The sequence below is a fragment of the Anser brachyrhynchus genome (genome assembly GCF_964034855.1).
Source record: "Anser brachyrhynchus genome assembly, chromosome: 1".
In the NCBI taxonomy this organism is placed as follows: domain Eukaryota; kingdom Metazoa; phylum Chordata; class Aves; order Anseriformes; family Anatidae; genus Anser; species Anser brachyrhynchus.
Genome location: NC_137694.1, coordinates 142,747,980 through 142,775,570, shown reverse-complemented (window position 1 = coordinate 142,775,570; position 27,591 = coordinate 142,747,980). Strand labels below are relative to the sequence as shown.

General features: G+C 43.2%; 2 protein-coding genes across 3 annotated transcripts in view; one reads left to right on the top strand and one right to left on the bottom strand.

Annotated features, from left to right (window-relative positions):
• EIF5B (eukaryotic translation initiation factor 5B) overlaps positions 1-14,355 on the bottom strand; it is a 34,561-nt gene extending 20,206 nt beyond the window's left edge. Inside the window, exons 1-3 of the mRNA XM_080575518.1 lie at positions 14,190-14,355; positions 546-671; positions 379-463 (exon numbers count right to left, since the gene is read on the bottom strand). Coding sequence (XP_080431644.1) covers positions 379-463; positions 546-671; positions 14,190-14,224 — 246 coding nt within the window. The 5' untranslated portion in view covers positions 14,225-14,355. The remainder of the gene's footprint in view (positions 1-378; positions 464-545; positions 672-14,189) is intronic.
• Positions 14,356-14,838: 483 nt separating this feature from the next.
• TXNDC9 (thioredoxin domain containing 9) lies at positions 14,839-25,673 on the top strand. 2 transcript variants are annotated; one of them, XM_080575543.1, is made up of 6 exons: positions 14,839-15,199; positions 15,554-15,627; positions 16,806-17,022; positions 19,181-19,299; positions 21,679-21,933; positions 24,161-25,673. In XM_080575543.1, exons 3-6 carry the CDS (start codon positions 16,834-16,836, stop codon positions 24,276-24,278), a joined length of 681 nt encoding a protein of 226 aa, XP_080431669.1. In that variant the 5' UTR covers positions 14,839-15,199; positions 15,554-15,627; positions 16,806-16,833; the 3' UTR covers positions 24,279-25,673. The 2 variants fall into 2 exon arrangements, with proteins under 2 accessions (XP_080431669.1, XP_080431670.1); XM_080575544.1 differs by having other exon boundaries at positions 15,119-15,166.
• Positions 25,674-27,591: the final 1,918 nt, after the last annotated feature.

The window sequence follows — 27,591 nt, the reverse complement described above, 5'->3', positions numbered from 1 at the left end:
TCAGCCATGAAAAATGACATGCTACTGAGAGCTAAGCAGCAGCATTCAGAGATGTCAAGAAAAACTTCTCTTATTGAAGACCAAGTTTGAAAAGCTGTAACTGTTACTGATGAGTATACTACACTCGGCCCACAATTAAAATTTATTCTGATTAACTTTGAATAATTATCTGCATTGGAGACATTGCTTGTGGTAAAATATTTCACAACTGACACGTACTATTAAATTAAGCTCGAGTATAATCAAAAATATATACTGGTTGCTACATTTCCCCTAGGACCCCCAGCCACACTGCAACACCAGAACTATTCTGGGACAGAGGTGTCCTGTATTCCAGCTATTTCCTAGTAAATAGCCCCCTTCCTTCCCATCGTTCACCTTTCCTGCAGAAGGTTCCCTGTCAGCTTTCCCTCCTTGTGCCTCTATTGACAGTTCTTCCAGCTCCTTCAGGATATCATCTTCACTAAAATAAGAAAGAAGTTATGGTACTTAAGTAAATGAGCTTTTGCATAATGAAATAAAGACAGACAGGAAAAAAATCTTACTCAAAATCCTGTTTCTTCTTCTCTTTTTTCTTTTTGCCTTTGGATTTCTGAGGTTCTTGCTCCTTCGCAGCTCCTGCACCTTCTATCTCAGCAGCAAGGGCATCAATATCGATATCATCTTTTGCACTAAAATATAAAAGGAAAGCAGGGTTTATCAAGAGTTTAAAATTTTGTGCAAGTAGAAGTCATTTGCATAAAACAAACAAAAGCTTCAAAATATAAGATCAAAGAGAACACAAGCAAGTCAGGGACCAAAAAAAAAAAAAATTTAATCATTGTATTTATTTTACCCAGTAGGACAAAAAGGAAACTTCACACATATTGTCTGCTTCAAGGGAGATGAAACAGTAAAATATGTTCAGTTCATGAAGTACTGACTTTAAAGTTCAGATATGAAATTTGATAAATCTTCTTGGAAGAATACAACCAGACTGTTTCATTTTGTTCCTCCAAAAGATAAATCATTTAGCCCTCCATATCATAATAGGTGTCACTGGCAGAAACGCAAGCCCCCAAACTGAAAGTGTAAAAATGATTCAAAAGGAACAGAGTACAGTCCCTACCAGACATGAAAGTGGATCATAAAAAAAAAAAATACTAATGCAGTATTAGCAACACCTCTCCCAGGACGAAAGAAAGCCAAAAGAAGTTCCACTAGGCATATGAAATATGCTTCCCTCCTCACTAAATCTCATTATATCAAGTTTCTCTTTCTAAAGCATTTTCCTTTCTTGCTGCAAATGTCACCTGCAACCAAGCGCAAGTGGCTCTTTTCCTTTCCTTTCCTTTATCAATAGCTGTAGTTCAGATGCATTTTTTCCCTTTACTTATACCAGCAGGACTGAGCAAAGACCAAGTCTAATACTCAGAAGTTTTTCCTGTGATCGTACTCACAATGCAGCTGTCAGAAAGGAGTCGTGCCTATTCCCTGCTTCACACTTAAAATTTAGGTATTCAGACCAAAAATGGTCTATTAAAGTAGCAAATATTAGGATGCTACTCTTACAACTGCTCACAGTTTCAAAAAATCGTTTTATCCATATGCTATTAATACCTCAATTAACTCCCTCTTAGTGAAATTGTGAATCAGAGAATAATTTTCTGTCCATGTATATCTATCTCATTTATTGCCACCCACTTACAACACACAGTTGACCCACCAAATATTTGAACCTATATCCACAAAACAAGGGAAACACATTTCTGCCAAACTCAGGACCACCAAGACACCAGCAAATTCCCAACTACCAGAGTTTCAGCATGGCCAATTTATAAATCCAGAAGTCAAATATTAACAGAGAAAATCAAGTATTTATTGAACATCAGAATTTTGAAGGACTACTTAATACGTAAGCAAAAGTAGAGGGCTCAAAGAACCATTTTACAAGTGAATGCTGAAATCCACAAACCCATTTTATCCCCAAAACTGGGCATAAACAAGTCACCAAATACTGTCTGTCTGTTACAACAGCACAAGCAAGCATCAGTGCATTTCCTCTTTGTTTAAAGATTGACTATTTGCATTTTCAAGACCTTAAATTTTCTTCTATGCTGATAGAACAAACCAAACATAAAGCAATATGATGAATCTCCTCACTGCACAGTGTATTGCCAGGGATACATATTTCTAGTTGAGAGGAAAAAAAAAGCACATCTCAAATATACTTAATAGTCCTTCTTACATGCTGACACGATAAGTAGTACATTTCTTAAAGAAATGTAACCCTCAAAAAGAGAATGCAAGATTTCTAAACCAATCCCCACAGGCCCCAAGAGGAAAGAATCAACTTTTGGGCCGTTTGCACCTTAAAAACAGCTGACTTGATGTTTCAGCAATTTAAGAGCTGTTTTTATACGCAGTTAACTGGCTGTGCACCAGAGGTAGCATAGACAGCTGAAATAAAAACGCCAACAATCACCTCTACACCTAGAGTTAAGCTCTAGTAGCAGGCTAACTATGTCACATGTAGGCCCATGCACAGGCCTTCGCGCTTCTTTTTTGCATTGAGTGCAGCACGTCAGTCAATTAAGCACAACTGCTTACCTTCTTCTACTCTTAATGGAGGAGATCAAGTCAAATCCAAGCCTGAAATAGCTTGAAGAGACCAAACTATAAGGTCCACTACTACCACTACTACTGGCTGCCCAACTCGCACTACTACAGGGGCCTGACCATATGGTTGCACAGGTACTAAGCCTTTAAAACACCTCGGATTTTACATGGATAGTCTCAAAAATGACTTTTCACATTGCAACTTTGCAGAAAGTATGTACGAACATAAAACACATGCTTTTATGCTACTAGCAAAAGGTGCTTATAGTGCTTTATGTTTTCCAGGCTTTAAGGGGAGGGGAGAAGGGGCATGTGTATTACAGGTGGGTTTTTGTTTTGTTTTTAAAATCTCCTTGAGTCTTGAAAAGGAAAACTTCTTTGAAAATATCTATCTTTGAAAATATTTGAAATCAAACACTGAAAAAACCTAATTCACAGACATTAAGCTTTAACACCCACCAGTAAGAACAATTTAGGAGTAACAAGGAAGACAGTTCAGCTGTCACAACAGTGGCATAAGTATAGCACAAGACTCTTTCTAACCTTGGCTTCTACAGCTGAAGAGTCAAAGCTTTCCAAGAAATCTACACTTCGCACCACATTTCCACTTGGAAGAGGAGACAGAGCAGGCTTTGAGCCTGGATGAAGTAAAAATTAAGGCTGCATGCGTTCATCCGCAATATAGAAAGTTATGATTCTTTTAAAGAACTGTAAAGCAAGAATTTCATCGGAAAGCCAAGTTCAGATATTGGCTTCCATGACTGAGAGTTTATTTCCATACTGACCTTGAACTTCCTTATCTTAAAATTGTGGTCTAGGGCTTTTAGCCAATTGAGTGTTGTTGTAAAGATTTTGAAATGTATAACAGTCAACAACATAATCATTTCATTAATTGGAATTAGGATTCTGAATTACATTAATGATTCTCGACTTTAATATTATTCCATGAGAATTTCCTGATATTATTCCACAAGAATTTCATAATAAACCAAAGTGGAACAGAAGATTGGGAAGGTGCCCTCCCTCTTCTTCTGGGAGATTCTTTTGTGGTAAGAAACATGTTGCATTTAAATACACAACAGCAGGGCTTTCCTATTGGCATTAGAAGACGCACCTAGGAAACTTTTTCCTATAAACTTAAGTACTTCCCAACCCCAAGTTTCAGAAGCCCAAGCACCCTTGCAAGGAACCTCCTCCTCCAAGCCCTCCAGAAGGTCTCACCCATCCTCCCTAGGCCCTTATTTCAGCCCTTGCACGGGTCCTCACCCCAACCCTAAGAAGTATCCTACAGAGGAACCTGAAAGCACCAGTATACTCGAACAGTTTTCAATTTTGTCACCAAATTGCTTTGGCATCAGGATCTTTATATATATAAAACTATATGTGACTGGAATGACTTTGGCTATTCAAGCTCATCATGATCTGGACTCCAAGGAGGCTTGCTGTTGATCAGGTTCATGCGCTGAAATATCCCCACGTTCCCCCAGCACAAGAGCCTCAGGGAGGCCTGGAAAGCTCAAAGCTGAGAGCTGAGTGCTACTGCACTGCTGAGAAGGGATCATTTGCCTAATTTTCTTCTGACGCTGCTTCAGAAGCAAAGCCAGAGCCACCTTTCTTATTCACATGCTTTTGATCCCAGCCTCTATTTTCAATGCCAGATATGAAGAGAGTTCACTCATTCCCTAGTTCTGATATTGGTAAAACAGCAGTAAAGGGGAGTGAGAGTTAGGTGTGCATACTCCACTCACAAACCGAAACAAGCAATTTTCAGAACATTAAATGGCTGCCTCCAAGGGCATCTGTGCCAAACACAGGGCAAAGCTATGCAGTGGGAGAAGAAACAGCAGTCAGGCTGATTAAAGGAGATAGCAGTAATCCATAACAAGTATGCAGCAATTACCGCATTTCTGATGCCAAACAAAACTCTTTTTTCTTTAGAATTATATCCCTGATCAAAAAAAGGGTTCTGTACTTCCCTTGTGCAATTTCACTGCTGCTTGCCCTTTAAACAGAATTATAGGACTTGAGAACATTCAAAAAAAATTTTTTTACAAGTTTTACAACTTCACATTTTACAAGTAGCACATAGGAACATTCACACTGAAAAAACATCAACCTTGCTGACCTAGATAGAACATTAAGGAATCATCTACTTCAGTATTTTAAAGATGCTGTTCTTGCCCAAAGGGTTCCAGCACTAGTTGTCTGCACAGGCTACTGAAAACCTGCATCACACAGTGAAAAAGCAAGAAATTTACTACTAGATTCCTGCATATTCAGTGGGCCACCAGCTAAATGCTGTGCCAGCACACCATTCTGTATCTAAGCAGGATCAAATACACCCAGACCACTCCAAATACGTACTTGGAGAATGTTTAAGAAAGGTGGGAGCAATACAGGAAATTCAGCAACATCCCTGGTGCAATCACAGCATCGCCAGGACAGTAACAGAAAGTGATATTCAAAAAAAATAAAAAATCCAATCTAAGGTACTTGTGTTACATGTTTACCACATAAAATGACAAAGCTACAGCACCAAAATCTGCCTATAAGAGAAAGTACGAAACATTTGCAGTGTGAAGATTAAAACAGAGCTGGGAACAAATGAAGAGCTGTCACCTACCTCTGCTCAGTCAGATGTACAAAGATGGCCAGTAGCTCTCCTACTTATAACATCCCAAGCAGTTGCAAGGTATTGAGTCAGAAAAGCAGAAAGTCCCTGTGACTGATATGCATATGGTCTGTAAAAGACCATCCCACTACTTCTTTTGCTTGTACACCAAGGAATCAACATTTAAGACTACAACCCCAGTTAAAAAGAAAAACACACAACCTCAGCTATTATAACATCTGACAAAAAATACTAAAATAGCAAGTACCTTAAGGTGTTGGTTGGTTGGTTTGTTGTGTGTGCTTTGTTTTTTCAGTTTAACATGAGGAACAATCATGGGCTTGGAACAAGTTGTTTTTTTTTTTTTTTTTTTCTGATGCAATGGCCTGCAACAGCTAGAACCTAGAAATTCCCCATAGAAGACACTGTGAGGCCAGAGTTCACCCTAACACAAAGTATGATTTATGGATGTCCAGGCTTATGTTAATCTTACTTTCCATACACCCTGGTTTGCTTTAGTCTTTTAAGGGCATTCTTTGCCTTTTTGCTTCTAACTCGTGCGTACAATTAGAGACTGATTTTTGCAGCAGCTAGAAAGTTTGAAGTTTTGCCTTTTCTTTTGCAGTCTAGGAGATTACAGGGGTTAATTAACTCAAATCTCACCAGAAGTTGTCATGCTGCAGGATAAGATTTAACTTAAATCTCTCAAATATGATAAAAACGTGGTAGTTTTCTAATGAAGTACTTCAGAACAGTTACAAGTATTTTAATTATTGCTCATCTCTTCCCTGACAAGTTAAAAAGTGACTCCAAGTACTGCCATAGTTAATATATTCAAGCGATTTTTGCAGCTTGACAAACAGAAAACTGGGCAATAGAAACTTCAAAGGCTTCCTTCCTGAGCACTGCCCCAGAAAACAAGGCCAAACGTGGGGAAGACAGGGCTACAGCCATCGAAATAAGATCAGTACACCTTGCATTTTACTTTGCTCAGTGAACTTCTGCAGCCCAAACGTGTGACTCCCTTTCCTCACCAAACAAGCTCCTCTGGCTTTCCGCATGGGTAAAACACCAGCAGCATTTCATAGGGAATCTGGTAACAGATCAGCAAGACCACCAGCAAACACCCATGGTTTTTTTGTGCTCTTCCCTAAGATCTTCCACAATTACGACTGCGCACACCTATAAGAGCACCTGCAATGCATGTCCCCAACACAGAGCAGAACTTCATTAGAAACAGGCACCGTGTGCCTCTGAGGCAGGGATGGCATCCCGACTAGGCAGCGGGAAGAGAAAGGGAAAAGAAAACTATTAATCCATGCATGAACTGAAAGAGTGGAGCAATGGGATTAATTAGCAGCATACAAAGGAGCCGAGCTGCCCTCATTTATATCAATTTCACTCCATTGAAATTAGTTAAATGAAACTCAAAAAAGAAACAGGAGAATTTAGCTTGGGATGAGAACGAGACTTTAACTACTGGAAATCCAACAGCCAGCTTTGCAAACAAAGTCAGAGAGATAATACTCTCCTGCCAAAACAAAAAAGTACATGCAGACCCAAAGATTACAAGTACTTTCTCTACTTTTGTACAAAGAGTACAAGTACTGCACAGAGCAACACAAAAGTTTGCCTGCACTTTAAAACTGAGATAATAAGTAAAATTATGTTACAATATTTTAATCAGGGTTGCTTTCAAACTGGCTCTGTAAAGAAGTTCAAACGTCAGAAAAAGCTGTACAATTAAAAACAGACTAAAAAAGCATTCACATGCATGGGGCAGAAGAGACAGAAAGTTGACACAGCAAGAAAGTTGCATCACTGCTGCGAACTCACTGCCCACATTCCTGCATAATCAGAGGGCTCATTTTTGCTGAGGCCACTTTGGAGATATTTCATCATTTGCATGACACCAGCTCTCCTAGCCAACTTCAAAGGAACGTCACTGTCATTAACTCGTTTGCTTTTGCTTAAAAAAAAAAACAACCTGAACTTCAAAAAGGCTGAAAGAAGCTGAGCCATCTATTTGGCTTTGCATTAGTGTGAGGCCAAACGAAAATGGTATCTTTAACCAGGTCTTTACCATTACCCCCCTCAAGCACCTTACCCATCCTCTGTACATGTGGGTCGCTAAGCCCAGTAATAAGGATGTATTTCTAAATACAAGCTGATCAGCTCGTAACAAAATTAGCAAGTTACACGGGCTGAATGGCATATCTGTAGATGTTTTAACTCATAGCTGTTAAGGTACGTAGGCATTTTCTCTTCAAAAAAAGGTTTTCTGAGAGTAACTGGTTTAAAATGCTCCATGACACAAAGCACTTTGGAACTGTTCAAAACCACCAACTTTGTTCTCCAAGTGGTTTATGAAATTGAAAATATAAGCACTTGCTGTCTCAGCCATTCAAAACATGAAAACTAAGCCAGGGCTTTTTTCTCTTTCTTACCTCCCGCCGAATAAATGAACAATACAAACTTATAGGCTGGAAGAAGCCACCTGGTTTCTCCTGCTGAAAGCATTTTGATTATATGCCGGAGACTGAATATTGGGAAAGAATGAGCTGCACTCCTTCCTCTGGCCATGAAGTGAGGGGTATCCATGTGAGCACCAGCAATGCAACCCACTGCCAGAGATAAGAAAACCATGGCCCCAGGAGAGGCCACGCTCTCCTTGCCTTTTCCCAAACAATGGGGAAGGGTAGGGCAAGGCGAAGTGACTGCCTTCCCAGTTCCCAGCCAGGCTTTCCCCTCACCAGCTCAGGCAACCCTGCGGCCGCAGCTTCTTGCAGAAAGCACTCTTTTAGCCGGTCAATTTTTGATGGCATCACAGCAGCGGATCCAATTCAGTGGTTACAGCACGCAGCCGGGACAGCAGGAGCAAAACCACGAGGCCTGGGACAGCTGACAGGTCGACTCAGTCAAGCGTGATGCAGAACTGCACCTCCCAATTTTCCCCAGGAAGATGAAGGAAGCTGGGGAAGCTACCTAATTACATGAGGCAGCAAGGAAGTAAAACCTGACTAAAAGGGCAATTGGTTTTTATTCCGGCTCTCAAGATAAATTTTATAAAACGAAATCATTAAGAGTCATGCCTTCTCTTTCAAGTTTGGCCACGGAAGAAGGCAAGAGGAATAACTATCAGCTAAGCCAAACCTTCTGAAAAAGGCACAGAAAAGGCAACCCTTAACCCCAGCAGATTCTAGGGAGGGGAAAAAAATTAAAAAAAATAAATAAATAAAATAAAACACAACAGACAAGAAAGTTTCCTTTACATACCCTAGACAAAAATACCCCTCACCACAACCTAAAATTCCCACTTAAACAAAGATATAGCAAAACTTCAAGAACTTCAAGCTTCTGTTATAGCCAGTAGTTGACAGCACAAGAGCTCTGGGAGAAAAAAAAAAAAAGGCAGTTCTTCAAGGCTCCGTTTAAGTGTTTAGCACCCAAGGTGGCTAAAAGCCTAAAAGCATGGAATATGAAACACTACGTACAGAAGTACGTCAGTTGCCCCTGAAAGATTAGTTTCTGGCTTTATTTATTTAGAAAAGCACACATGACAAAAATGACCTCCAAGTCCACTGCTTCACAGCTTCCATGTATTTCTCATGGTATTTTTGTGATGTGTTTTGATTTTTATACAATTTAAACCACTTCATGAAACACACTTTAGATAGTCTGTAATCCTGAGAAGCAAACGATATCCACCTACATGAACTACAGCTAAACCCATACTTCATCTAGCAGCGTGCACCTAAAGGAACGCATTTCAGCATTAAAATAGCACATTCATGTTTAAAATCTCCAGACTACTATAAAAAAAATTAAAAAAATGACAAGTAAGAAGAGTAAGTCATCAGTGCTGCAAGCACCGGGATCAAAACACGCATCAGCTGTGAGATACCAACTGCTTTCAGACCAGAACACCCACCAGGCTGCACTGCACTTTTTTTTTTAAGCGAGTCAAGCTTAGTGACTGAATTGATTACATGCACACACAGTCCGTGTGCAGAATGATTTCCTCATAGTCCAGGGGACTTTATTTTTTGGCAAAGAAATGAAAAAAAGGAATATCATGCAAATATTAAGAGTTATTGAGCTGGAGGTTTCATCCAGAGCTACACCACTGAGTCCCAGGCAGCTTCTGAGCGATGAACTGCACGGAACCAACATATGGCAACGCACGCGAGCCCAGAGTCAGAAAAACAGGACAGTGCTAATGCAATTAAAACTGGCAGAGCTATGCAGAGCTGTCAGCTTGTCTGGCTGGACAGCACAAGTGTCAACAACAGCAGCAGCAAAGTTTAACTTACCATAAAGCCCTTTATTCTGAGTGAGGTTTTCCAGAGATAGCGCTTTTTGGTTTATGCTGGCATTACTGCAAATATTTGCAGATCCTTACAGTGTTTATGCAGCAATACGATGCTTTGCTTTCAAAAAAAAAATCCAACAAAATGTATAAAAACAGTTTTCTTACGAATATGCAACGCTTAGGTTAAAAAACATAGCTTTGGGGAGTACATAAATATACTTTTGAGTACAACAGGCCAATAGATTTCTCTAATGGAGGAGTTATTTTGCATTGTTGTACTCCATCTTTCAGTACACAATCCTGGCAGCTCCCAGATGAGATGTGCAAAACAGGGATCTCGAGGGTTTATCAGCTGTTGGAGAAGCTTTGTTGTGGAACTATTCTGGAGAAGCAGACAGGGACGGTTACTGTAAATTTTCTGGGGTACAGAATGTTTCTAAACTACAGGTGTTTGCAGGCTTTGGAGCCTTCACTGAACTTTCCAAGGCAACAACTAAAAGACTTCATTTAATACACTAACAAGAAAGGGCCAAGCAGAATGATTAATAGACGGTGCCAGCAATTTAATTTGCAGAATAGGAAGCAATATATAGCATCAGCAGCAGCACTGTAAGTCTTATTTTAGCAGCAGTGTTCATTCTTGGCTGCAGAATCACAGCTGGCACCTGTAGCTTCTAAAGCAATATGCATGAATGATCAGAGCGGTATGCCCAGGCACCGGCTCACAATATCAAAGGGCACAGGAACAAACACACCTACAGATTATGTATTGGAAGCTAAAGAAAACTACGTAGAAGAAGAGAAGAAAAAGAGGACTAAGCTGGGAGAAGAGGAGGAAAATGCATATGAAAAGCTACAAACTACAAGGGGAAAGATTCAGATTCCAGGCAGGAAATTATTTGTAGCTTACTGCTTATAGAACATTTACTCGAAAAATCTACAGCAGCAGTGTGAGGCTTGAATTCAAAGCACACAGTTCTGCAGTTTAGAACAGCCCTTCTTCCCACACGTTTAAAAAAAAAAAAAAATCCTATACTAAACTCACAAAAACAGCAGGGGAGAACCTTGACATACCTTCTGCCATCGCAGCCCTATCCAAAAACCAAAGCAGAGCACATCGCTCCCGGGAGGTGCCAGATTACACATCAAAACACCCACACTTCCATTAGGGGTGTCTGGATGATCAGAGGTCTTGTATTCTTATTGACAGCTTTGCTACGAGGTTTCATCTGAAAGCGAGCGATCAACACAACCGCACGGGCTCCAAAGAGGAAGCCATTAAGGCAGCTTCCATGTGGCCCAGGAGCGATTTACGACCCGAGACGCTCTTCACCTTTACAAAGCACCTCTAACACGCCGCCTGACCACCCTACTTAAACACATTCTTCGCTCACGGACCCACGCACACCAACCCCGTGGCAGGAGGCAATAACAAACTCCACAGGAGCATAACAGAGGTGTTGGTAGAGCAGAAACAGGTTTGAAGGTGTACTTGTTTGGACAGCAGCGTGCGTTCGTAACAGGCAGGGATCCCACATTCCCATTCCTGCCCTGCTCACCGCAGCTATCGCCTCCCTCAGGGACTTGTCCTTGTGTACTTACAGCCGGCTCCCACGCCACATTTCTTCCTCAGCCTCATTTACCTGGACATAATTCATTACTAATCAGCATGGCCTCTGCTGTACTCAGCAGAAATACAGGAGGGGGAAACTACTCAACCTAAGTCAAAGCTGTGGGGGTGAAAAGGGAAAAGAGGAAGAGAGCAGAGTAAAGATGACTGGTACCTTCTGTAACTTGTCTCAGGACAAAGGCAGAAAACCTCCTTTCTGTCACACCAGTGCCCAAACCAATATTCGCAACACCGACACACACCTGCATCTTCCCACGTGCTCCCTCTGCGCTGCAAGTTGTGCCCTTGAGCTGCTGCGTGCTCTCAGAGGCAGCCAGAAGGGACGTAAGGGACTGCATCTAAAACGCAGCTGCCAGGGAACAAAAGGGGAAAAGAAGAAGGAAACGAACAGCTCGGCATAGCGCAGAACTGAGTACGTGGGAAACAAAACTGACTGGAAGCCGTGGATTCCAGGCAGCCATTCCTCCCTCACTTTATTGGAACAGAAAAGAGATGGACTGGGGGTGTCCCAGCCTTGTCCAAGCCAATCCCCCAGCTTACCCCTCGCTCCGCCACGTAACTGTGCAGCCCCGTGACACGGTATTGCCACTCCAGTAGCAGTTCGTGAGCTGTGCTGCGTTTGCAAGGCCTCAAGACTAAAGCTTGTCAAGCTTGCTTTGGCTGAACTTCTCCTAACCTGCCTGTAACTTTTGCTTGATTTAGCTGTGACAGCAATCTTTCTAACTGACCAGGTGTCTGTGCCTAATTGGGCTTCACTGCTGTTTACCCTGGCATGCTGCAACCACAGCTTCACACAGAGAGCAGTGGCAAGCAGTTACCCGTGCAGAATGAGGTATTCCCAACCCTAACACAACGTTGTAGCAGAGAAATACAGGCCTGGTATGAAAGCAGAGGCACTGAGAGGTGGAGACGCAGGCACGGGACATAAACAGATGCCTCGTACAGGGCACGGCACTGGACACCCCACAGCTCTCCAAGGTCAGCTAAAAGAAACAGGGACCTGGACAAAAACGGTTTAAGGGTAATAAACAGAACAAAGAAATCGTATTAAATATAGGCCACCTTTCAGGTGTTTGGATATAGCAGGCAGCTGCAGACCAAGAGCAAAGGCATAAAAGCATGTTAGCAAGCATATAAAAATGATCTCATGTGGTTCCTACGGTGAGGAAGACAAAACCGTCAACACGAACACTCGTATCGCTCCTCGTGAAGGACACCTGATGCTGACAGCTCGCCACAAAAGCTCACCACCCCCAGGATGAAACCACTGCGCTTAGGGCTTGGAGCAGCAATGAGATGGTAAGCTATTTTAACTGCATCGTTGTTCCTTCTTTTTCTGTAACAATCAGATTTCAGTTATTCTAACAATCAGCTTTTGGCTCCTCTTTTAAGCTTCCTTCTTTTAGCCATAAATGAGATTTTGCACACAGCGTTCAACAGAGGCCTGAGCCTGGTAATTTACAGACACACGGAAGAGAACAAGGCAGCTGGTAGGCACTAAGGCTCTCCGAGTCTCTCCCACACACCCACCACTACCACTGGAAGGGCCCAGGAGAGCAGCGCTTCAGTACCCAAAGGTTTCTGCATGATTGTGGAGCACAAGTCCCATGAGGAGCGGCTGAGGGAGCTGGGGTTGTTTGGTCTGGGGAAGAGCAGGCTCAGGGGAGACCTCATTGCTCTCTACAGCTACCTGAAAGGAAGTTGTGGGGAGCCGGGGGTCGGCCTCTCCTCACACATAACTAGTGACAGGACTAGAGGGAGTGGCCTCAAGTTGCTCCAGGGGAGGTTCAGGCTGGAAATGAGGAGACATTTCTTCTCAGAAAGAGCAGTCGGGCACTGGGACGGGTTGCCCAGGGAGGTGGTGGGGTCACCGTCCCTGGGGGTGTTCAAGGAAAGGTTGGACGTGGTGCTTAGGGACATGGTTTAGTGGTGACATTGGTGGTAGGGGGATGGTTGGACCAGGTGGTCTTAGAGGTCTCTTCCAACCCTAATGGTTCTGGCATCTACTGCAGCAGGTACAAAGAGCACGAGGCCAACCCTCCTGCAGAGCACAAAAATCCAACCCCTCCTTCTTCCTTCCCAAGTGACACTTGACTCATCTCCTCACCAGAGCTGCTCCCGAGGCATACCTGTGAAACACAGCCCAGGAAACAAGATGATGACAGACACTACAAAACAGCCTGCATGGTGTGACGAAAGGTGTGAGGAAAAAATAGTTAGACAAGGTAAATCTTTACTAACGAAATACTCATGTTACCCAGAAAGTATCAGGAAAGAAAAAAGCGTACAGTCTAACCTAAAGGTTAACAACCTTAAGATAACTAACAACTTCCGTAATGTCTTAATAGAATGGGCATGGAGGGAGTCAAAAACTATTAGACAGGAAAGGAGAACACACAGATTGTGAAAATAAAATAACACAGCCACATTTCAATCAGAAAAGGTAGAGGGCATGAGTGTCACAAAGTGACAGTTTGGGAAATAGATTTGATAGGGGTACTGTCAAAATAAGGAGCATTTAGCGACTCAAGAAGGGTATACAGGATGGGCAGATGGGGTAAGGAGAAAGATCCGCACGGTTTCTGTTTAGCGAACGCTTTGGGACAGATTTTGCTTCCTTGGCAGCATTAAGGAAAAGCACTCTCCAACCTGGCTGCGGACTTGCGGTTACGGCCTTATACCGACAAGCGCCAGCACTCTGCCTCCTGAGAAGGCGCAGACGCCTGCCATTACCCGGTGGCCGCTCGGTGCGGCTGCGACCAACCGCCTCCGCCTCCTTTTAAAAGCCGCCTCACCGGCGAGGCGTTCCCCGCGAGGACCCGCACCCGAGCGCGGAAGGGCGGCTCTCACCGCACCTCGGCCGGGCACCCGGGGCCGGCTCCACCGACGGCCCCAACGGCCCCCCCGCCGCCACGAGGCCGCGGCCGGGGCCTGACTCAGCGCCGCCGCCGCACCGGCGCTGTCACGTTCCCGGGGAGGGACCAGCGGGGGGGGGAGGGAAGGACAAGAAGGGAGCCCCGCCGCCGCCGCCGCCTTACCCGTCCTCGCTCTTGTTCTTCTGCTTCTTGCCCATGGCGGCGGCCGCCCCCGCTCGTCGCTCGTCGCCCGCCTCAGCGCCGCCGGCCGCCCGCGCCCGCCCGCAGCCCCGTGCATACGGCGAGCCGCCCGCCCCGCCCCGCCTCGGCCTCCGGCCCCGTCCCGGCCTGCCCCGCGCCGGCGCGGCCCCCCCCCCCCCCCCCGCCGCCCCGCAGCGCCGCCCGCCGCCCGGAGGGTGAGACGCAACCGCTGCCGGTACCGCCGCTGCTGGAGGTGGCGGCGCTCGGCGGCCGGGCGGGAGTGGGGGGGGGGGGGGGAAGAGAAGCCGGGGCGAGCCCTGTGGTGCGTCCCGGGAGCCGCTAGCCAGGCGCAGGAATCTTTCATTTTTTATTCTTTTATTTTTATTATTATTTTTATTTATTATTTATTTATTTATTTACTGCCGCCCTCCCAGCCCCACCGCCCCCGCCCCGCCCTTACCGTCCCCTCTTCTTATCAGCCCCAGCCGCCGGGGAGCTTATCTCCCCGCCGCACCGCGCGGATTTCCAGGAAACAATACAAAAAAAAAAAAAAAGCACAAAACTTTTTTTTTTAATTATTATTTTTTTTAATCATTTTTAATACCCCCGTTTCTCACACACCCGCCGCACTCTTCCGCAGCCGCGGCCCCCGCGGCCGCCCTTACCTCGGGGCCGCTCCACACACCCTGCCCCGGGGAAGGGCCGCGCGCGGCAGCGGGGGGGGGGGGGGGGGGGGGGTGGCCCTCAGCCCCCGCCGCGGCCGTTAACGGCCGCCCAACGGCCACCGCACGCGCCCGACGGCCGCCGCCGCCACCCTCACGAAGCGCCGCGCACGCGCGCTGGCCGCCCTCGGCAGGAGCGGCAGCCGCCTCGACCAATGGCAGTGCGGGGAGGGGGGGTTGTCCCGCCCCTCGCTGGCTCTCGCGAGACTCTGGCAGGGCGAGACCGGCGCGGCTGAGGTGAGGCGGGGCGGCGGCGGCTCCGGCACTGAGGTGAGGGGCGGCGGGGCCGTGGGGGCCGGGGAGGGCAAAAAAGCCACTCATGGGGCCGGCAGGGAGCTATTTGGGGCTAAGGGGCCGCGCCCCCCGAGGGCAGCCGTTGTTCGTCACGGCCCCGCGGCGCCTGCGCCGGTACCGGCCCCGCCGCCCCACTGTGGGGATCCCGGGGGGCTCCGGGGCGGGTGGCTGAGCCTTGGGAGGGTCGGGACGGGGCCCGGCGGGGGTGTGGGTGTTGTGGGAGGAGCGGGGGTCACCGCCCCGGTGGTGCGGCTGGGAGAGCCGGGAGCTCTCAGGCCGTAGTGGAGACTGGAGGGTCTGATTTCTCTTTTTCCTTGCTGCTTGTTTCAGGACACACCTTCCTAACCCCGTCCCAGCAGCGTTCGTGCCTTTCTTGAAGACCTAGTGGACTGTGAGCCGTGCCGGTAAGTTCTTTCCTACCCTTCTGTTCTTTAAAAATACAAGAAAGACAGAGGAAATGCTAACAGAGACCCGAGATAAGGTGCTGCAGACCAGAGCAGGTCTGGCTGTGGTGTGTGTGGAGTGTGGCATTAATGCAACGCTGCTGACATTGCATTAAACTTGGAGTACTGCCATGGTGCTGGTACCCTGCCCATCACAACTTAAAATGGGTTCTTGCCTCTCTATGCAAGGTGTTTACAAAGTCAATGGTTCTGGTAGTTTAGCTATTTTAAAATATTGCTGAGAGTATTCTAGAACCCAAATCTGGCGCATCAAATCAGCAGCCAGCAGCTAAAGAATCCGATTAGGGTTGTTGTGCGCTGTCCATGTGTTTCCATTTTAAAGCTGTCACTCATTACAGTGACAGTTTTTCGTAGTGTAATGTGAAAAATTATTCAGGAGAACAATCAGTTTTGTTCTCCCAGCTCTTCGAGCACCCCAGCCTCGATATCTTCTGCCTTTTGAAGAATTCGGATGGGGGAGTTTTAGAGGAAATGATTTTAGCTGCATTTCTTCACAAAGCAATTAGGTAGTGGCTTTTGGGGTTTTTTAAATCCTTTCCCTGGCTGCCATAAGGTGGTGCTTGCAATTGCAGTTTTCTTGTATTAATTGAAGCAGCGTGTTTGCCTAAGGCGATTGCTGTTGAGCACCCTTCCTTTTAGCGAAGGAGAGAGGAGCATTAATTCAGATTCAAATATATTAATACACATCAGGTACTTAATGCATTTAAACTAGTGAAAACATATGCTGAACACTACTTAGACTTAATTCTAAGACATCTCTTTCTCCCAGAAGGATGGAGCTTTCTGACTGCATCTTTTAGTTCCCCAGTGTTAATTAAAGGTACACGGACATGGCTCAGGATGTCTGTTCCTTTGGAACTTGTTAATTTTACTTCTTTATATTGATTAGTGATTCCAGGTTCCTGTGCGCTGTTGGTACCTGGCCCTGGGGTGGAGAGAATGGGACCTGGCTGGAGTCCTTGTTGCTACTCTGAAGGGGGTTTCGATACCGAACATATCCATGTGCTGCAGTCTTTAAACAGCATTGCATTTTGTTTCTGTACAATGCATGTAAGAGAGATCAGGCTTTAAATTAAAAAGTTTTTATATGTAAATTCTGTGTATTGCTTTTTTCACAGATCTGAAGGGATCGCTTTATGCTTAAAGATGGCTGCTGATACGTCTGTTGAAATTCTCCAGAAAGTTCTGGAGAATGAAATCCTTCAGACCACCAAGGTAGTAGAAGAACATCTGGATGCTGAAATGCAGAAGCTGGACCAGATGGATGAAGATGAATTGGAACGCCTTAAACAAAGGAGGCTTGAAGCACTGAAAAAGGCCAAGCAGCAGAAACAGGTAAGTCTTCTACTAATATAGACTCCTGATGTGCAAAACATAACAGTTTTTGGAAATCCTAGGGGAACTGTACATGTGACCTAAGTGTTCTCTTCTCTTTCTTCACCTTTCTGTACTTGTTAATTTTAAGCTATTCAGGAAAGCAGATCTCTGTCCATGTGTGCTTGCTTTGTGGTTTTCAGCAGGAGAAAGGAAGCACTGTGATTATCTTACAATAAGGACAGGACAAGAGTCTAATACAGAGATTTCAGTGTGTTGTTATTCACTGAATGTTGTCATCTGAAATCATAAGCCTCACAGATGACCTAATCGTAAGCATTTTTGGTACCTTGTACTTCTGAATTCTGGAGAATCTTAGTTAAGGCATGTAGGTGGTGCCTGTTCTTTTCTAAGGTATTTTGCAGAGGAAAGATTCAGGGTCTTTTTTTGTTCTAAGGTGGAACTTTGTCCCACTCTTCTTCTACTCCAATGAAATGTTGGCTGTGTATGACTGGTTATTTTTTCTTGCAGAGAGGAATTCTGCTTTGGTCCTTGGTATATCTGGCTAAATTGTAGTCCTCGTGCTCCCCCAAAAGTCTCCTCGAGCATAGATGGGTCTTCCTGAAAAGAATGCTTTGGTAACATATGGTGTGAGAGCTAAATTCTAAATAGGGAAGCCATAGGTTTCTTAACTTCATGCAAACCTAAACAAAGAAATAGGGACAAGGGGGAGGTGACTGGGTTGAAAGGAGATGTTTTGGCTGTGGTGGCTAATGCCGTGCTTTCAAATGGGAATGCAGTAAAATGTTGCTGCGTGGTTGGGATGCTGCAGGAGAGGCAGAGTTAATTGCTTTGATTCTCTAAAGGTGGAAGTAGAGAAGGTGTCACACTGCTTGCATGTCTTCAGAGGTTCAGTTTATATTTGACTCCAGTGTTGTCCTTTTTCAAAAGCCGTAGTGCTTGGACGTTCTCTAGATGCTAATATGCTAGTTCTCATGTAAAAAAATGTTCATGCTAGTTGATCTCACCTCATTGTTCTTGTGCATTTTCACATTTGAAGTAGGATACTGCTCCGTAAAAGGAGGAAGATGCCCCACGCTCTTCTGGAATAACAATGTGCAGGAAAATTAACTTATCCACTGTTGAAGCATAAGTCAGTGCGTGATTTGCATCATTATAACTTCTTCACGTAATTTCTGCCAACGTTCATGTTAAAATGTTCAGGAAATGCTTTGTTCTGTTGTAATTTAGTCTACAGGAAATTTTTGATTTGCTAGGAGCTCCCCCCCTTTTTTTTAATCTCTAACACACAACTGCAAGATCAAGAATGGTGGTTTTTTTTTTGCATTGAAAGCTGAAATGTCATGTTCTCGTCATGTTTTTGTCGTGCTTCCCTCTTAATCATTTAGCTTAGTCTGTATATGCTTTAATACAGTATAATTTTCTGTATCATGGCAGCTGTTTTTGTTGCGTTTTTTTCTTAACTGCATGTCTTGAAAATCTAGGAGCTCATCTTTTCCCAGACTGTATTTGCACATTTAGTTGAGCAGGTTTGAAATAGCCTATAAATGTTAGCTTGTGAATTTCTGTTTCTTCCTTCACTTTTTGAGTAACAGGTATGCACGCCTGTGTTGTCAGGGGTTTTCTGGAAGCCTGGCTCTTAGTAAGATACGTTCAGTCTGTATTCAGCATCGAGTTTTTGCGGGCTTATTTCTCCCTATTTTTTCACAGAGAGAAAGATCGCAAGAAATAATAGCTGTTATAACTTGAATCAGTTTTAGACAAGTTCTTTTAGGGTGCAAAAACATTTTGGAGTGGCCCAAGTTGTAGATTTACAGTTTTCAAATTCTGACAATTTTTTTTTCAGTTTTCTCTTTGAACTAGTCTAATCTTACGGGGAAGCTGCGCTGCAGAAATGTGAGCAACACTGTACAAGACTTGTATTTGCAAACAAGAAGGGTGCTCAGCCACCTGCTTGCTGTTGAGAAAGAGGCAACCTTAGAAGTATTGTCTGGCCTAGAGACCTTTGCCTAATTTGTTTCTAACTATGTATTCTAACTGTATGAAATGGGTTTTCACTGAAGCCCCCTCCCTTTTTTTCTTAAAAGCTGTAGAGCTGGCATGTCAGATGCAGGACTAACTGACTAAATACTAATTATTTCCTTTCCTTTTCCATAAGGAGTGGCTTTCAAAAGGACATGGGGAGTACAGAGAAATCCCAAGTGAGAGAGACTTTTTCCAAGAAGTCAAAGAAAGTAAAAATGTGGTTTGCCATTTCTATAGAGATACAACTTTCAGGTATGGTAAATAAGCTATGTTCAAGAAACCTTTTGTTTATAGATGTCTACAAAAAACACCTTTTTTCAAATCTCATAAGTAAATACAGATTTTTTAGAAGCATGCAAATTCCTTGATTTTCTTTTTTTCCAATTCTTGCTTCCCTCTGAAAGCTTTTTATGATTCCAACTAAAGTTGATATGATTTGACAAGGATTAAAACCCTCTTGCATAGTTGATTAGAATACAAATGCGTAACTTCTTTGACAGCGTTTGAGAGATTGCTGCGGTTCATTATTGATTTAGCTTGAGGAAGCCAGCTCTAAATGTAGTGACCATAGCAACTTCAAAAAGATCACTTTGGTTATTCCAGATGGAGATATTCTGGACAGTTCTGGCAACCAAAAATCAAAACGTAAACAAAAACCTGTCTAGGCATCTTCAATATTCAACGTTTTGACTTTGAAAGGATTTGTGGATACCAACCAGCTCTTTCCCTTTGGGCCTGTACCTTTGTGATTATGTCACTTCTTTAGGGTGTGAGAGACCTAGATCTATGTCCTGACTCAAAATAGGAACCTAAAATAAGATCTCCCACTTCCTTGGAAGAATTTCAGAAGTTCTGGGTTGTAGGCTATTCCTGGGTGGGTTTGTCTCAACGTCTTCTGTTAAAATGCAATTGCAAAATAGAGCTGTTTGTCGAAGGAGGAGACGGTTGTCCTATTTTTTTTCCCAAGTTGTTTTCTCTGATTTACGGAACATAAACTGAAACAGCTTCAATGTGAGAAATTGAAAGAGGTCAAATCCAGATTATGCAGTGAGGCATATATGTCTTATGTTTTCTAAGTTAAATTTTTGCCTCTCATAAGTAGAGAGTTTATTTTTGAGAGAGCTTTCTGTGAGACCTCACCTGAAACACTGCATTCAGCTCTGGGGCCCCTAACGTAAGAAGGACATGGAGCTGTTGGAGTGGGTCCAGAGAAGGGCCACGAAGATGATCAGAGGGCTGGAGCCACTCTGTTATGAATGAAGGCAGGCTGAGGGAGCTGGGGCTGTTCAGCCTGGAGAAGAAGAGGCTCCAGGGAGACCTTACAGTAGCCTTCCAGTACCTAAAGGGGGCCTACAGAAAAGCTGGAGAGGGACTCTTTGTCAGGGCATTTAGAGATAGGACAAGGGGAAATAGTTTTAAATTGAAAGAGAAGAGATTTAAATTAGATGTTAGGAGGAAATTCTTCAGTCTGAGGGTGGTGAGGCCCTGGCACAGGCTGCCCAGAGAAGCTGTGGGTGCCCCATCCCTGGAGGTGTTCAAGGCCAGGCTGGATGGGGCTTTGGGCAACCTGGTCTAGTGGGAGGTGTCCGTGCAGGGGGACTGGAATGGGACTGCATGGCAGGGGGGCTGGAATTAGATGGTCTTCCAACCAAAACCATTCTACAATTCAAAATATCTGAAGCAGTTGTATTCAGCTAGCTTTTACTCAAGGAAGTTGAAAGAATGTCTGTGCAAATAATTAGCTTAGAACAGGTTTGGGGTGTTTGGTTTTTCTGAACCAACGAAGCCTGTAGACTCAGACAGGAGAAGGAACTTTAGAGAAAGTTCTTTGTGCAATGTGTAGTGGTGACAACCAGCTTGAAGCTGGTGTGTCAGGTTTACCAACTACAGTATCAAGTTGCTTTCATCCTTGCCCATTCCAGCTTTTTGATCTACTCAGCCTTCCCTTTTAGTTAAAGGACAGCCACATCACAGAGTTTGTGCAGCTAAGCCACACCACTCAAAGATGACAAGCCTACAGATCACTGCCATCTGACAGTTATTTTGAGCAGCTCATGTTACTGTCCCTCAACTGAGAAACAATAATCATATGTTCATTCTTACTACATTTTAACAGAAAAGTAAAATATTTGCTTGTGGCACTATTGAAGCACTCTGAAAATAATTTCTTCTGTGCAGCAAGTTACTGCATCTCAGCTGTGGAGGCAGTGACTAAAAAAATACAAAGCTCTGTAACGTGCAGAGTACTTTTGTGAAGTTGTTGTAGAGAAGTTGTCCCAGCTCACAGTCAGTGGAGCTGAAGCAGGAAGAATAGAAGTCAGAGGGAAATTCCATTCTCTCAAGAAATGAGAGAGGCTGTCAGGTGCATGGGCGGTGTAATTAGGAAGAAACAAGAGAAATGCAAGGTGTAATTGTGCATTAAGGGTGCTCCAGGGTGTTATTCTATTAGTTGTTAAATCTGTCTACCTTTACAACACGGCTTCTCTTGGGACTAAATTTTTAATTGCAAAGGTCATATCTGAGGAAATAACATGATAGAAATAGCTCTTTACAGTTCTTTAACTTGCTGTAAAGCACATGTTCTTCAGCTTATTGAGTCTAACATTTTATATGTTTTGTTTTTTTCAACAGGTGTCAAATAATGGACAAGCATTTGACTGTATTGGCAAAAAAACATGTTGAGACAAAATTCTTGAAATTAAACGCAGAAAAATCTCCTTTCTTATGTGAGAGACTGCGCATCAAAGTAATCCCCACTCTAGCACTAATAAAAGACGGAAAATCGCAAGACTATGTTGTAGGCTTCACTGATCTCGGTAACACGGATGACTTCACTACAGAGATCTTGGAGTGGAGACTAGGCTGTGCAGACATAATTAATTACAGGTAATTGTTTCGTGATTGGTTTATTTTCAGATACAGCGCAAGGAGAAGGTACTTGCAGACAGATTAGTCTCAAAGTTTGTAACTTTGATGTGTTATATGCTTTAAGAGACAAGTGAGTTCAGTCCAGTTATTTATTCTGTGTACTTTGGCAAGGGAAAGAAAAGAATATCTCTTTGGCAACATACTGAGATGTTAATAATGATCATTATAACATCTTTTTTTTACAGGAATAAAAAACAAACACAGTTCCTGCTGTGAGGTATTTAGGGTAGCTACTGCTTTGATAAGGCCTGGCCCAGCCACGTGTCTAATGTAATCCTTTCTACAACAGCTTAGATGTCACGCTTGCAATACAGTCAAGCTTGAGCATTTTAATCCCCTTAAGTGAAAACTGTAGGTTGTACTTAAGAGGCATCTTAATCCATATTGCATATGACTTTTTTTCCAATTGACAGTATAAAGAAGTGCAAATTATTTTTTTGGCAGTACAAGATAATCATTATAACTGCCCGCATTTAAGACTTCAGTACACAAGGCAGAAAAAGGTCACAATAGCCTAATTTTTCTGGAAAATGATACAGCACCTTCTGCTTTGCTTTCCAGTCTTGTTAAAATGTCATCTTTATCTTTTTTAGGTTAGTCTTCATTTTTGTTTTGAGTGTCTTTGGTTTTTTATTTATATTTTTATTCTATTTTATATTTGTCTGTATAGTTTATATACTTATGTAGTTTATTCCAATGACTATTTCCCAAATTTTGACAAGAGGCATTGTTAAATCTTAAAGGAAAAGACCTAATTAGCTGTTGAACTTCAGATGAGTGAAGTGGGAATTTATAATTCAAAACAAGTTGTAATCCCACTTAGCAGTTCAGTATCAAGCAAACACACAGCGGAATCAAAAGCAGGCTGGGTATTTATTCTAAACAGCAACACCCTTTTATGGGAGAAATAATTCAGTGAAATTGAACTAAGCTGCACTAAATTTGTTAAATTTTAGTACATCAGCTCACTACATAATTTTACTTCGTACCTGACTGATCGTACTGTGTATTCTGCTCCTAGTGAAAGAGTTATTTGATTTTTTTTGTTTTGGTTTGGTTTTACATCTTCGGTTTGGTACCCTGGTTTTGCAAAGTGAGCCATGATACCTGTACAGCCCAGATCATTCTTGAACACATCCATTTATGTGTTCTCTGGAGTTCCTTCTTAGAGTCTAGAAACAATTTTTTTTTTCTTTTTTTTTTCTTTTTTTTTTGCTTGTTTTTGTTTCCTTCAGTCTGTGGGAGAGCAGATGGTGAAAGGAGATATTGTATTTAAGAGGAAAAAAACTGTTCAGAACTGTTCAGGTCACATCATCTCAGCAAAATCAGGATTCAGGTGGTATATTGGCTAATTACTGATGTGTTATTAACTAACAATCAGTGAACTGTGTATTTAGGATCAATATCAGCAACGTGTTATCTACAAAGTGTTAATAAGCAATTTCCCACCACCCTTCTGTAGCTAATTCCAGGAGGTTCTAATTGCTCGCTCTCTGACATCGAGATGCAAGCCCCTCACGGGTCATGTGAGTTAAAAGCACGTGTACCCTAAGCGAGGCGGGGGACCCCCCTCTTGCACACCCCTGCTGTAGGAGATGTGGGACCTCCAGCTTTATGTGAACGTGGGGATCAGCACTTAGCGACAAGGTGCGGGTCCCTCCATGCCCCACCAGCTGCGCGCAGCGTCAGATAAGGACGTTGCTGTATCTGGCCTAGGCAGAGGTGGACCAAAGTGTCTTCTGGTGCTACAAGACCCATTTTTGACTCTGTTTTTATTCCACAGTCTCTTCCTGGTTTATTTTCTTTTGTATTTTTGTCTATTCCTTTGTTGTAAAAAGCCTCTGTGTAATTCCCTGCTTATTGTTTAATAAGATGAATGTCCTTAGAGTGATTGGTTTTCCACAAAAAGCCCTTTCAGACACTTTTTTCTGCAGAGCTCTGATCACAAGTGCTGTATACACTCGCATTCCTGTCTTAGCTGTTGTTGTCCAGGCCCTTCTGCCCAGAATGTGCTGTGCTAGTCATCCCACAGTGCTTCTTAGGGTGGCTTTAGGGAGTAGGGTTTGTATTCTCTTAGTGTTTTGTGGGGTTTTTTTTTTTTTTTGGAGGAACAAGTAATCAGAGATGCTGCTTTCTGTCTGCAAAAATATGGCTTTAATCAAGACCTCTTGCTCTTTTCCTCTAGTGGAAACCTGATGGAGCCACCTTTTCAAAACCAGAAGAAATTTGGAACAAGCTTTACAAAGTTGGAGAAGAAGACCATCAGAGGGAAGATATATGATTCAGATTCTGATGACGACTAGAATAGTTAAATGTATTTGTAAATCATCTTTTGTTTATGCTTGGTACATTTTTAAGAATGTTTTTTATAAAGCTTATTGCTTTTTCACTACATCTGCACATAATGCTCACTTTTCTATACAGTTTTATACAACTGGGTCATATCAGAAGAAAGCTTAAATATTTTTTTTCCTCTTTTGGAGGTCATTTGTAATTCAACAATCTAAGTCCTATCTAAATATGTTGCAAATGATGAACTTTGTCTGAGAGTACATATATGAAGCGTTGTGAAGTAACTGTTAGAAAAAACTGTACCAAGACAGACCAAAGGTCCATCCGGCCTAATATCCAGGCTCAGTGGCCAAAAGCAGATGCACAAGGAATAGAGGGGAGGGAAAAAAAAAAGGGTGAGCAGATAGCGATGCTTCCCCAGAATATACTTTGAGCAGTCTGTGGCTTGGGGAGCTCCGTATCTGAAAGCATTTGCTGGATAAAAAGAAATCTTTTGAAGTCCTCATTTCATCTTCTTAGCATCCACCTCATATGGCAAGGAATCCACAATTTAAGTGTGTTGTGTGAAGAACTGTTTCCTATCGTTTTCCTTGAATCTGACAATTCCCTTTTTTTCTGGTTTTCTTCATTAAAGGAACAACAGACACTTCTAATAATTTTCTCTATCAGTTCCTTTTCCAGTTTACTTTAATCTTATTACTTGTTATTGGTGAAAGCACTGCAAAATATTAGCTCCAGGAATTGTGCATTTTAATGAAGATTGCTTACCTTATGGTGCCATATCATGACTGAGTAACTTTAATTATATTGCACTATAAGTTGTAAAAACAGACAACTTCTGAAATCGGTGGTCAAGAGAAATGTCCTTTTGCCATCTACGTACGCTGCACGTAAAAGCTGATACAGCGGGTAATAGCACATAGCAACAAGCATAATGAACACAGCCCTGTTTGCAGGTTTGTATGATTCTGTGGTTTTGAACGTGTGAATTTTACAGCAGATGCTTTGTACAAGAGGGTAGGCTAGAGAAAAGCGTTCAGGAGAAGCCTTGATCTGTTAGATGTAGCGCAGCATGCTGTGTACCGTTTCTTCAGTAATGGATGGGATTTTCAAGGGAGATCTTCCTTGGAACACAACTTAGAGCTTCTGCCTAGGCAAAGTGTTGATGACTTGTCTTAGTTTTCAAAAACAGAGTTTGCTGTGTGCTGGAGGACCCTTTGACGGTAGTACTTGGAATCCACTTGGCCCAAAAAATGATAAACTGGGTCTAGTTACTCTTGCTGCCTTGTAGTGGGAGAGTGCTTGTGATTGGGCCAGCCCAGCAATATCACTCTAAGTTTAAAAATAACAATAATTCTATTTTATTTCAGTTCATGTACATTGAAATAAAATTATTTTAATTCTAATGTTGACTTTCGCATCCTTTCAAATAAAGTTGTATAGGTGCTGTGGGTCGCTTTCTTTTAATAAGGGTCTGTCAGAAAGTTGCAATGCTCTTTCTAGCTTTCTAGTAAGCTACGAACAATTCTGTCTGACATTAAGGCATCGCTTTGAGAAAGCAATCAGCTTCGGATGTATGCAGCCACATGTTAGTGTACTAGAAGCTGGAAGTAGGCTTGCTTCAAGTTGATCTCATTTTCAGTGCAGAACCTCTAAATGAACAAGTAAGTGTTCTTTTTTGCATCTGGTTGCATGGAATTAAATTTAGGGAACTAATATTCCAACAGTCTTGCTAGGAGTGCCTTAGGACTCATCTCTGAGCCCTAATTACCTTGTCTAGGCTGTGGGAATATTAAATCATGTTTAAAATTGTTGCATTCTCTCTGGAAATGCATTTAGGCAGTAGCTCGTTAGGTTTCTGACATATTGCAGTGTTAAAGGTTACTCAGTTCCACGTGTGAACAGTCCCGTTACAAACTTGGTGCAAATGCTAGTTGGAGGCAGTGGTTTCATGGCAGTTGATATTTTTTTTCCAGGTTAATCTTCAATTCGAACTGTTCATTCTTCTGGCTTCTAGTAGGGCCACACACGCTCCCGTGGTGATACAAGGAGTACGCAGGAATGTGCAGCTTGGATAAAAGGGGGGGGTTGAGTGTATACTAATTAGTTTAAACTATTTTGAAGTCGCAGTGTCATAGATGGATCTGTCTGCTTCAGATCTTTACTTTTACATCTCCTTTCTCCCTTTTCTGTCTTGAATGAAGATTTAAACTGTCACTGAATGGTCCTCTTGGTGAGTTTTCCATTCTTGATCTGCATACTGTGATATAAACAATCCAAATCCATTGATTTTGTTTTGGGTGGGATGTAGAGATTCTTTAAAATGTGGAAAATTCTTTGAGTATGGAGGAACAATTTTTTTCTTCTGAGGTAAAGCTCAGGAGGTACAGAGGTACAGATTGAATAGTGAAATGTCCATGATACTAAGACGTGCTTCAGCAAGCTAGAAGAGCAAACAATACAAAGAACATTAATTGAACAAAATGTCAGCTGTACAAACTTGAAAATCACGAAGCTTGGCTTTGTCAACACTGATGTAGAGGCAATAAAGCTGACAAAAAAAGGCATTGAGGACACACGATATCTAGAAAAGGCAGGGGTTGTGTGTCATCAGTTGCTTACAGCTGCAGGATGGTGTATGTAAGGCCGTGACTAACTGGGACTCCTGAACCCAGGCTAATCACAAAATGGTGCCTGGCCTGGCACGTGTCAGCCATGAAAGGGTGTTACACAATGAAGAGATGAGAAAATGTTCACATGCAGCCCTTGGAGTTATGGGGCTTGAGCATGTAACATTAGCAGCGATTAGTGCTTGACTCCGTGCTTGATGCTTCCATGAAGTAATCCTTAATGCATGGGGAAAATAACAACTGGCCAAGGTCGGCGCTGCTCAGCTCTTAATGCCGGGTGATGTGAACTTGTCTGTGCGCTGATCCTCGACTGAGCCCACGTCGTGCTTGGGATGCTCTGAGTGAGGAATCCACCCAAAAATTAAATGGAGCTTTGGGATTTGAGAAGCGTGGAGAAGTTCAGACCTTGAAAGAGGTTGGATGAGATGCAAGCTCTGGAGCAGGTAACAAATTAGCAGCTGCTCTCAGACCCCTGGTAGGTTGGGCCCCCCGTGTTTGTGGTAGAGGCCACTGAGGAAGGCAGACTGATGAATTGATCCCTTCCAGTCCTGTGTTCCAAGTTATCCACGTTGTGCTATTTTCCTTCTGGAAGTTCCAAAAGGAATACTTTTCTATAGAAATTTCTATAGGAAATTCAGGTTTTGAACAGCCAGAATGTTGACACTGCCATTTTCCTCTTACACACACGCCTACA

Bases quoted from the DNA above. Each gene is read 5' to 3' on its own strand.
- TXNDC9 (XM_080575543.1), top strand. From the start codon at position 16,834: ATGGCTGCTGATACGTCTGTTGAAATTCTCCAGAAAGTTCTGGAGAAT. The intron at 17,023-19,180 runs GTAAGTCTTCTA...CTTTTCCATAAG, and splicing joins AGGCCAAGCAGCAGAAACAG to GAGTGGCTTTCAAAAGGACA. The intron at 19,300-21,678 runs GTATGGTAAATA...TTTTTTCAACAG, and splicing joins TATAGAGATACAACTTTCAG to GTGTCAAATAATGGACAAGC.